Source organism: Podarcis pityusensis (genome assembly GCF_964106645.2).
Source record: "Podarcis pityusensis genome assembly, chromosome: 1".
In the NCBI taxonomy this organism is placed as follows: Eukaryota; Metazoa; Chordata; class Lepidosauria; order Squamata; family Lacertidae; genus Podarcis; species Podarcis pityusensis.
In genome coordinates, this window is record NC_138028.1 from 106,577,349 (window position 1) to 106,589,527 (window position 12,179).

Below are 12,179 nucleotides of genomic sequence, written 5' to 3' on the forward strand. Positions count from 1 at the left end.
ATGAAGCTTTTAAAAGCTTTTATCAACACTTTAAAATAATAATAATAGTAATGAACTCCAGAAGTGAAGGAGTGAACTTCCACAGATCGATTAGAAGATTTGGTATGAATCTGCTTGGCTAGCTTATTATATTTTCATACATCCTAAAGATTCAGTTAAGTTGCATAACTTAATTTTTGGCTCAGGGCACAGGAAGTGGTAATGCATCAGTACAACGGCGAAGGAGACAATTACCACCCCTCTTAAGATAGGGAGCAATCTGGACTTGCTCTGCCTCATTTACCACTTACTGCAGTTCTCTCCCATATATTTTTAGGCTGGTTTAAGTAACAGGAGAAGCCAAATACTGCTAGCAGAGAGGAGATTTTGTGATGATGTCGCACGTAGACATGGGCAGCCGTTGTGAGTAGGTAGTTAACAGGAAATTGTTTGTCCTGTCAAGATTTTGGGATTAGGTTACATGACTACCATCCTATTTTGAAGGTAATGATGTTTCATACCATATGCCTGGATGATGTTAGGATATAATGCTCTGATATTTCATAAGATGGAAACAGGAAGATTTTCCACATTTAACCCATGCTAGTTGTTGGGTCTAGAAGAAGCCTGGATGAACACTTTTTTTATTTTTTAAAGAGCTAAGAGCCTGGCCCGGTTTATGCACTAATCATTCCCAGGGATGCAACACCATAAAAGGCATAATGCCTGGCCAGAGCTACTGTGTCGATGGGTAAACATTATGGTGGGCAAAACAACTGAGCCCTTGTACTCAGGCACATCTCTGCTGCAAGACTTCAGCATTACACAGCTTAGCTCAGTTGGTTAGAGCATGCTGCTAAAGGTTGCAGGTTCTATCCCCATATGGGACAGCTGCATATTCCTGCATTGCAAGGGGTTTGGACTAGATGATCATTACAGTCCCTTCCAATTCTACAATCCTGATCCTGATTCTGACTGTGGTTTCCATGTCCATTCCACTATTTTCTCCATACCACCTCATCTCAGGGTGACATTCAGCATGGAGGATTTAATAGTTACTAAACCAGCCCCTAGTCTTGGAAATATTCTTCAGGGCTCATTTGTGGTGCATGTAAAGAAAAATGATACTGTGATCCATCACCTGTAAAAGTAGGGTGGGCTCCCATTACTATTCCCAGGTGCAGCAGTTCCAGAAGAATATGTAGGAGCATCTTCCTTGCCCAGATAACACGAGACTCTTAATCTCAGGGTGGTGGGTTTGAGTCCCACATTGGGGAAAAAGTTTCCTGCATTGAAGAGGGTTGGACTTGATGACCCTCGTGGTCCCTTCCAACTCTACAATTCTGTGATTCTATGATTCGGTTATATAGATTTAGGTGCCAGGCAGAAACATTCCTCTTCTACTATGCCTTTGGCCAATTGAACAATCTATGGCCTTTTAAACTGTGTGTGTGGAGGCAGGGTATTGTTTTTGTTTGTTACTATGTTATGTATTTTGTGTTTTTATATTGTAAACAACCCTGTGATCCTTGGATGAAGGATGAAACACACACACACACACACACATGCACTTACTGAGAAGTGAGTCACATTGCATTTGATGAGACTTAATTCCAGGTAAATATTGCATCCCCCATCAGATTTCTTTCATCTGTTCTCTTTCATGGCTAGAAGCAGAGAATAGGAGTTTGCATAAGTGAATAATATAACATTGCAAAATATAAAAAATGTCATGAGTATCGTGGATGTGAGTTGAAGCTTGGTCAGTGGATTGATTCAAAGCAGCTGAAATGTGCATGTGGTTTGCCACCTGTCCCCCATGTCTGCCTTTTAATATCGTCTTCTGTACAGATAGTAAGTACCAAGGTATCATATTCAGTCTACACAGTTGAAAACGCAGTCGTGACTTTTTGGGAGTTGCTCGTGTCTTTGGCTTGGCGTACAGCCACTAATGCTGTGGCTTCCAAACATGAAGTCAGCTTTATGAAAATATATTGTAGAGCACATTTTAATAGGATCTATGCCTTCCTTTTTACTTCTATTTTTTTTTTTTATAAAATATTTATTAAAGTTTAAACATTACAAAAAAGAAAAGAGAAACAAAAGAGAAATATACAAAGCATCGACAATACAAAAAGAAGAAAAAAAGAAAACAAAAGCATTTTTTAAAAAAGAAAAAAAACCCAAAGGAACAAACAAACATACAAAAGAACCCCATATTTTCATATCCTTATCTTTCATTAGCTTATTTCCTCGACTTCCTCACACCTCCTTTTTTGTATTCTAGTTCAATTAAATGTTCTAGCAAGTCCTTTCCCTCTTTCACAAATTTAGTTCCATAATTTAATTTAACGAAATTTTAGACTTAAATTTACTTCTTTACCCAATGTCAATCTATTCATACTTAATTCTTTATAATATTTCTACTACTTCTACTTCTGTGGGGAAGCGTGGCAAAATGGAATTCAAATTGGCCCATATTCATCACTACAAGATAAACAGAATAAGGGAGGTGATGGAAATGTAGGATATGACCAACAGATTCTTCAGGAGCACACTTGCTTTTTTGTGAAAGAGACGGTTATGGTTTGCTCTCCTGCTCCGAAAACAAGAGCTTGGAAAGTTCAAAGGAATATAAGTTTTATAATAGGGATGGGGGAGGAATTCAGTTCACATTTAAGGATGACCCTATCTAGTTCTCGCTTCACCAAACAGTATGAGAACTGAAACACAGCCATCTTTCAAAATTCACACTTCTCTGAATTTTGCAATACAGATCTCAAGCCCAGTAATGTGTATACTAGGGTAAAATATGCATAAAAATGCATATATTTGTGAATCGTACAAAAACGAATGATATTAGAGAAAATTGCTTTGCAATAATGTGTATGTGAAGAGAAAATTTCATGAGGACTTAAAAAAAATAAATCACAACTGGTTATGGAAGCCTGGCCATTAAAGCGTGCATGCGCTAATCCAATTGATGGTATCACACGTGTATTTTACACATGTTTAGGGAAGCTTTTAATGTTTAACAGACCACTGTATTTTAATACTCTGTTGGAAGCCTCCCAGAGTGGCTGGGGAAACACAGTCAGATGGGTGGGGTATGAATAATAAAATTATTATTATTATTATTACAGCAGCATCTGAAAAGTGAAATATGAGTGGCCTCGCTGTTAGTATGCTGGACAACCTTCGTAAATTTATAGTAATCTGATTGACAGTCTTAATTCCCCCAGTTAGTTCAGAATAATATTAATAACACCTGGCATTATATAGCACTGTTTAAGCGTACAAAACAAATGCACACTTGAATTTAACTGTCATTACAACAAGCCTGGTGATGTTATACCTGTATTGTTGGCAGAGGACTGAGGCTCCAAAGTTAGTAGATTGCAAGAAACTACCTGGTGAGTTTGTGGTACGCAAGGGATTTGAACCAGCAGCTTCAGTTTAAAATCCCAGCATTGTGCCATTCCTGGTCTTTTTGTGACCGCTTTGCTTTCTTACCTTTGCAGGGTGCTCTAGCATCTGTTGAAGCTTCGGAATGTCGGCCCTTGCATATGCACAGCACCCTTCCCTCCAGAGAAAGTCAGCTTGAGGCCCTGCGAGAAACCTGTGAATTTGACATTCTTATCATAGGCGGAGGCGCTACAGGAAGCGGTTGTGCTTTAGACGCTGTTACGAGAGGTGAGTCCTGCACACCGAGGTCAGCTGTGCCACGCATGGGCATCCGTTTGTCCCCGAGATCTGAACAAGCGTTTTGAATGTACTTAAAGCCATCCAGCAAATGTCAGGGTGTTGTTGTCAGAGGGTGTGGGAAACTCGGAGGCAGGAATCTGCGGAAATAATAATCTGCATGCAGAATAAGTTTAGTCGAGGTAGAGTTTCGTGACCTGGATTCTCTCCCCCCCCCCCCAGCCACAAGTAGGCCGTGTTAGCTAGTTGTGATAAAAATATATGCCTTACGAAAATGGAAAAGGTCCCAACCAAAGAACTTAAGTTGACAGAACATGTGCAGCTTGCAGACTTTAACGTATAGAATAAGAGAACAAGAAGAACATACGTTTAGAGAAGATTGGGAAATGTTTATTGAACATCTGGGAAATAATGGTGGATGGCTGAAAAGGCTGGCAGCATTAAGTTAAATTCAACAGTGTAAATAAGTTTAGATGGATACAATAATAATGGAATGCTGAATGGTATAGTTTTTGTAAAATAAGCAGGGATTTATGATTTGTAAAATGAACCACGGAAAGAAAAGAAGGGAAGGGAAGTCATTGATATCTTAAGGATGTAAAAATGAGTGCTTTAAAGTGTAAAACAGAAAATTTAATAAAAATTATATATATGTGTGTGTGTGTGTGTGTGTGTGTATGTATGTATGTATATGTATATATTTGTGTAAGATGTGTGTGTGTGTGTGTGTGTGTGTGTGTGTATATATATATATATATATATATATGTCTTACACAAATAGCTGAATATAAAACTTTACTTGTCAGGCTAGGAACAAGTGTTTGCAAACTCCTCTAGACAGCATCTGCATGAAATCCCCATACTTCTCTCCTTTACATTCAAGATAGAACTAGCAGAATAACCTCCCAACTGGCAATTGCCAACTGCCATCTTCTTTTCCCAACTCTATTTATTCTTTGTGAAATACATTTCCAATGAAATTACATTACAGATACTAGCAGACCGCTGTTCTTTCCGGCATGGTGTAAATCCTGGGATGGGATGGTCTGCAATTAAACCAAGTCCTTTTGAAATACTGCCTTTGGCCCAAGGAATAGATCTGTCACAACCACCGCAGGGACTGGACTTAAAATGGGCCCATGACTTCTTGGTTACCCCCACAACTGCATGTCATAGAAGCGGAGGATGCAGCAAAGTGCCCATTGTTAAAGGGTCAGAAAATAATAAGATTGGGGAGTTAGTTCGGTTATGAAGCAGATGTGGGGAACTTGTTCTCCAGATGTTGTTGTGTTACAGCACCAGTTATCCCTGATCATCGGCTGCACTAATGGGCTGATGGGTTCTGTTGCAAATATCAACCCAGTAACATTTTTCCCCCCAAAGAAGAGAATTAAACAAAATTCTGGTTGCCACCTGCTACTAGTCTATTGACAGGAATCATTAATTGCCTTTGACAAAAGTCGGTGGTTCAGCCACAAGTCCTTAGTGCTGGCTTTTGCTGCCAACCTGCACACATTCCAACACAATACAGTGGTACCTCAGGTTACATACGCTTCAGGTTACATACGCTTCAGGTTACAGACTCTGCTAATCCAGAAATAGTGCTTCAGGTTAAGAACTTTGCTTCAGGATGAGAACAGACATCGTGCTCCGGTGGCGCGGCAGCAGCGGGAGGCCCCATTAGCTAAAGTGGTGCTTCAGGTTAAGAACAGTTTCAGGTTAAGAATGGACCTTCGGAACGAATTAAGTACTTAACCCGAGGTACCACTGTACTCAGGTAGTCTGGAAGTGTGGTATCTAAGCCTACTGATAGTATAGTAGATTAACCTTAAATGGAGGCAATTTTTCCCGCCCCCCCAAAAAACCACCACTTGAAACATTTTATTTTATTTTATTTTAAATCAAGCTTCCCAATGTGTTTTAAGATTTGGGGATGTTTCTTTTTGGCCACGTTGGTAGAACTAGATGTGAAAACAACACCGAACTAATCTGTATTTATCCTTTTCTTCCTATATATTTTGATTGTATTGGTAGTTTTCTGAAGTGTGAAATAATCATAGGCATTTGGTTAATGAATTGTGTATTGTTGCTCTTCATTCACGGGATTTGCACTCATATTAAGTTTGATGCTTCACTTAACAAATTCTGCTTTCTCTGTGTTTTGATACGTTTTTGCCAAATTATTCCTGATTGTATCCATTAATCTTCAGTCACATTTGACAAAAATAAATTGCTCTGATCTTCTAAAGTTGCTGGGAATAATTAGATTTTTTTTTTTTTTAAGGACATGAAAGTTTAGGGAGACCAAGAGAGGCTAATGTAGTTGTTACACTAGACTTTTGCAATAAAGCTCTGCAAAATCCTTAAGGTGATGCTGGTGAAAGGAGAGCTCACAGTGTTGAATCATCTGCATTTCCTCCTTGGATATGCACAGTCATGCTGCTCTCTTCAGCAACCTCTGCAAGAATCTTGTTGTACTTGTTTTCATTCATTCTTCCTTCCTGTTTTCTTTCTTGCGCACTTTTGAGAAACTGCCACAGGGAAGAGAGAGCACTGACTGTTAAAAAGTTGCAACACCAGCAGAACTTACTACTTTCTTTTAGTTTTAAAAGGATTGCTAAAAAAAAAAAAAAAAGATTTCTATATTGCTATGATTTACCTCCCCCTGGAGACTGCAGTTTCCACTCCTCTAGGTGCTTATCTTAATTGGATTTATTTTGTGAATTACTACATTTTATGAAACAGGTAAGTAATGGTCTGTGTTTGTCTGCCTGTGGCTGATCGTCATCGCCTGATAATTCATGTATTTCACACTGCAATTACTAATGGTTCGGCTCCCCCCATCCTGGAAGTTAACAATTGGTCTGAATGGTAGTTATATGCAACTTCTTCCTCAGTGTTTATTTAAGTCAACCTTTTTTGGTTTTTGAAAATATACCTGAAAGTTCAACTGATCTTGGCACCAAAGTTACCTGTTAGCAAATTGCCTGTTTGGATCTTGGGGTGCAGTTCATTTCATCCAGTAACCTGTTGTCTGTAATATATACATTTGCACTTTTAGCTAATCCATGCTATAAGCTGAAGGGGCAACATATCAGTTTCAATGTTGCAATAAACCCCTTAACATTTTGGAATTTTCTTAGCATCAAACTAAATGATTGGATCGCATGACACCCCCCCTTTTTTTTTCTTAAATCAGTTGAAGGACCTGAAGGAATCAGAGCTACATCATTTAGCGCTGAGCGGGGGGTAATGTTAACTCTTTCCCTGTGCAACATTTTTCTTACTGTACCCAAAAACCCTGAAGCAGGGAAAACACAAGTATGTTCTCTCTCTCTCCCCCCCCCCCGCCACTTCCATGGCTAATTGGAGCTTTAGGAGGGGGGAATTTAAATGGGGAAATGGCACCTTCTAAAGTTTCAATTTCCACATCTCCCAGTACAGTGGTCCTGATTCAAATAAGAAGAATAAGAAGAGTTTGGATTTGATATCCCGCTTTATCACTACCCTAAGGAGTCTTAAAGTGGCTAACAATCTCCTTTCCCTTCCTCCCCCACAACAAACACTCTGTGAGGTGAGTGGGGCTGAGAGACTTCAAAGAAGTGTGACTGGCCCAAGGTCACCCAGCAGCTGCATGTGGAGGAGCGGGGAATCGAACCCGGTTCACCAGATTACGAGTCCACTGCTCTTAACCACTACACCACACTGGCTCACGTCTCCCCATGACTGCTTTTAGGGAAAAGATGTCCCATGTCCTTTTAAATTGATTATTTTCTTTTCAAAAGTTATATCCCAACCCTTTAAGACCCCAGGGTGGCATACAATAAACAATAAAACCATCGGCAACAATTTCATGAAATCGGCCTTTGAGTTTCGTTCATAAATCTCAGCTATTTCTAATGGTCACTTCCGCTTATAACTGGTTTTCTTATTTGTGATTGTCCCCTATGCAGTGTATGCACTAGTGCAAGGAGCCCCCAGCAAGCCTTCAATCATTGGCCAATTTGTAGTGTACTATGTAGCTGCTGGTTTGCTCAGATTCATGGAAATAATATAATTGGACCGTTAACTAGCAGGGCACTTAGGCAGGAATGTGTAGTTGGGATTCTATGGCATAAAGTATGTCTATTGCAAAGCTTTCCAAACTTTTTATGCTGGTGACGCGCTTTTTAGACATGCATCATTTCTCGACACAGTAATTCAGTTTTACTAACCCACTGGAGGTTAAACTAACCCCTTGTTTCATCTGCTCGATAATTTCTGTTTGCACAACAGATCTCCTGCTCCCTTCTCCCTGGGTGTCCCCTGTACCGTACCCAAATCTGCTCTGGAAAGTTAGGGGAGCCCTCAGAATAGATTTAGGGGCATGTAGAGGGAGGAAAGTTCTACTGTGCAAGTTGAAATCATTGCGCTGACAGAACAAGTTAGGTGAATACCCTTGTTCTGCAGATTAAGCATATATTTCTCCACTACTAGAAAAGGAAAAAAAGAAAAGTAGACTGTGTAGGTCTGAAGTCACCTACTCTGACCTTAAATATTCATGATAACTCTCTTCTCCTTCAAGTGGAATCCATTCCTCCTCCATGTGTGTATGGCAGAAAGAAAAGAGAGGAACCCTGGTTTTGCCTTCATCTTTTTCTTTTCGTTCACTTTTGCTACTTTTATTGTTTATACAAAAAGGTAGATGAGGTGTATTGCAGGATAACTAATCTCTGTGATAATAACTGTCGAGTGATAGCAGGATTTTTATTGATTAATCCATTGGCTTTTAAATTATAAAGATGTAAATAACATATTTCATGTTACTGAAACTTTAAAACAGGTGCCTTTTTGATATATTGAAGGAAGAGTAAAATAGATGTTTGTTAACTTCATTGTATTAATTTAATAATCACTCATTGCTAAAAGGAAAGGCCACCATTAAAATCTGTCATTTCCATTCCTTCTTGCACTAAAGCAAATAATTCAAGCAGTCTAAAAACAAACAAATAACTGTGTCCTTAATTTTGATATCTTAAAATTTGCCCTCAACTAAAGCTGATTAGTTATTTAAGCTAATAAAATTTTGCTGCCCTCGTAGTTTGCAATTTTAAGTATGTGAATATAATGATAAACTGGGGTCCTGGCTGGAGTGCTGTGCACAGTCCAACTTTAATCTTATTTAGAGTGCAGTCCTGTAAGCACCTGCTCAGAAGGAAGCCCTACTGAGTTCAGTGGGACTTACTTCTAGGGAAATGACTACAGCAGTGGTTTTCAACCAGTGTGCCATGGCACCCTGGGGCATTTTGAATGATGGTCAGGGGTGCCACAGGCAACACCGGTCTTTGTCCCTCTTTCCTTCCCTCCCTCCTCTGATGCCCTGTCGCATCAATGCCTTCCAAAGACTTGCGTGGCTCTTCGTTGCAGCAGCCCTGGCTTCAAGCTCCCCAGGTGAATGGTGCCTCTGGGGCTGGCCAGGGGAGAGAAGAGGAGAGGAGGCTGAGGGAACACTCTACAAGGGAGGGTGTCCGAAAAGTGGTGAGGGGCTGCTGGCTCTGAAGGCAAGGGGTGATATAATTGGGTTCTGAGGCTAGGAGTGCGTTTCCCCACAGGGAGCCGTGGACTCAAAAAGGTTGAAACCCTCTGGCCTATAGGATTGTAGCCTTAGCATTGTGCTAAGGTGTTTCAGTATTCTTGTGTATTAGGGAAATGAAAGAGAAGAAATTAGGTTTTGGTTTGTTTACAGAATCCTTGGTGCTCTTCACACATTTTTTTTCCTAACTAATATAGTACTTACCTTCCTAAGTACTAATACAGTACTTATTTTCCTGTATCACTTCTTTTCCCAAAGATTTCCCTGAAGAAGCAGCTACTCTTCATGGCCAAAGAGCTGGCGCTGTGTGCGTTGAATACAAATTCATCCATGTTCAGTGTAATTTTTCTTGCGGTTGTCTCTACCCTAGAGAAGGGTCTTTAATGAATTACATACAAATTGTGTAATTTAAGAAGTTAATTTGGTTTTCTGGTTACGTAGGCCTAACAACAGCCCTTGTAGAAAGAGATGATTTCTCATCGGGGACCAGCAGCAGAAGCACTAAATTGATCCATGGCGGAGTGAGATATCTTCAGACGGCCATCATGAAGTTGGATTTTGACCAGGTAATTGTTTTATGGTGGTAGCTGTAAAGCAAAGACCTGTCTAGCTGATTTCTCTCCTCCTCTTCTAATTAAATTTGTTCTCACATTTATGGTTTTTAATATACCTCAGGTTTTGAATACATTCTTCTGTCGCTTGCCACAGACATTAGGCAAAGCATTCTGTATGCAGGGTGGATTCAGAGAAAAAATGGCAGCACTTAATAGCTAATTTATGACAAATCTAAATGGGACTATTTCCCTTAAAACACGGGGAAACCAAAGTTTACATTTTAAAAAATGCATTTTTGGTGGTCTTTGTAGAGTTTGCAGTAACCTCCAGTCAGAATCTGAAGACAAACGGAGACATTTACACACTGAGATTTCTACAATGAAAAACAATATATTGGTGTAAAATCTCAATATGAATGAAACATATTTTGGGGGGGGCTTTTGTAACTGTAGTAAACCTGTCTTTACAAGCAGAGAACACAGCTGGAATTGAGGAGCTGGGGAAGAAATACATGGGGGCGGGGTGGAGGTGAGAAAATCATCATCATCATCATCATCATCATCATCATCATCATATTAAACTCCAGCAACAAACTTTTAGAATTATCTACAGTAAAATTCAGGTCCCTCGGCCCAGCCCATAGTTCACAGTGCATTTGAAATGAGTGTCTAGTATTCCTGGAACTGATGGTACATTTAGAATCCTTCTTCTCATCAGAGTAGCTTTCTGCATGCAAGAAATGTTTTGACAGGTTTGTGTAATCTAAGAAATAATTCATCTTCTGCATTTTGAAGTGCTACAATCTTAGGAAGTATGTACATTTAGGTTCTCACAGACTATGCAGATCAAAGCACGGTGCTTACTTTGCCGATTTTAAATAATTGCATCTTGATTACTTTGGTAGGATTGTAAAGGGGCAGAGAAAAGGTTCTAAGGCCTTCACGATTGGAACTATAGACACAGTGCATTGATTTGTTTCAGGGGAATCAGTTGATGTGCGGCACATCTAATCCCCTTTGGCCTATCTGTGCAATGGGCTCTATCCTGCATGCTTCCTATACCCATCTGTATGGCTGACAGCGATCACTGAGGGATCAATATGTGTTATAATTCCACGATTCATGCTTGCCATTGGGGTGTGTGTCTAAAGGGGTATCTTCACAACAGAATAGGTGTTGTGTAGCTAAAGCAGACGGCGACAGAGGAGTTAGCTGAGAACCCTCAGTTCCTCGGTGGGTGTCGTGTCCAAAAACAGGAAGCCACAAGACATCACATTTTGTGCTGCTCATCGGTGCGCCCCTAACATTCAAGTCCGGGATCACCAGCCAGCAGTCTGAAACTACTTTTTTGGCGCTGATCGTCCCTACCAAATTGTCATCAGTGGGTAGTAAAAAATGTTTGATCAGTTTTTCCTGTGCAGAAATGAATCCACATGTCTATTTGGCTGCCAGTTTGCCCCTTGAGGGCATCTGTCAGGAGGTATTCTCAGACTGCCTACCCACCCTAATTGACATGCACCTACCATCTGACTGCACATGCTCCATATCTGTGAAGTTGTTGCTGTTTGCCAACTTTATTTATAGAACCTGAGCATCTGTAAGGAGAGGTCAGATTGCTCCTTTCCTGAAGAATCAGGTGGCTGCTATCTTTTGATACATATGCTAGGGTTAAGGTCAGTGGTGTAGCATGGGTACAGACAGGCCTCAAGCTTGGGACAAGCGTATACTATGCTTCCCTGTCAAAATGGGGATTGACAGATTTTAATTTTAAGCCCCTCGTCATTGATTTGTTTGAGCTATATGCTTTTGAGCACAGGAAACTAAAAGACACTTCCTTCTGGCATCTCGTTTTCAGTGCCAATAATGTTTTTAGGTCTTCTATATTATCACACAAGAACGCGGGTTGCACTGTAGGTTAAACCACAGAGCCTAGGGCTTGCCGTCAGAAGGTCAGTGGTTCGAATCCCCGCGATGGGGTGAGCTCCCGTTGCTCGGTCCCTGCTCCTGCCAACCCAGCAGTTCAAAAGCACGAAGTGCAAGTTAGATAAATAGGTACCGCTCCAGCGGGAAGGTAAAACGGCGTTTCCGTGTGCTGCTCTGGTTCGCCAGAAGTGGCTTAGTCATGCTGGCCACATGACCCAGAAGCTGTACGCCGGCTCCCTTGGTCAGGGGTCCCTTTACCTTTACCTTATATCACCACACAGCGTATGATAATCGTTGATGGGTTTCCTTGTTGGGGTAGCTGGGAACACTTGGGTGACATATCTTGCTCTTTACACCCCAGAGAAAGATTTTCGTAATTTTGTCTCAGGTATTCTAGATTTTGACAGATTGCAAGTTCAGAATGCAAAGAAGGGCTCTCCCTACAGTAT

General features: G+C 40.5%; 1 protein-coding gene across 3 annotated transcripts in view; it reads left to right on the forward strand.

Moving 5' to 3' along the window:
- GPD2 (glycerol-3-phosphate dehydrogenase 2) overlaps positions 1 to 12,179 on the forward strand; it is an 84,255-nt gene that overhangs the window by 15,284 nt on the left and 56,792 nt on the right. For all 3 annotated transcript variants that reach the window (XM_081007031.1, XM_081007032.1, XM_081007033.1), the window contains exons 3-4: positions 3,501 to 3,672; positions 9,695 to 9,819. In XM_081007031.1, coding sequence (XP_080863157.1) covers positions 3,501 to 3,672; positions 9,695 to 9,819 — 297 coding nt within the window. The remainder of the gene's footprint in view (positions 1 to 3,500; positions 3,673 to 9,694; positions 9,820 to 12,179) is intronic.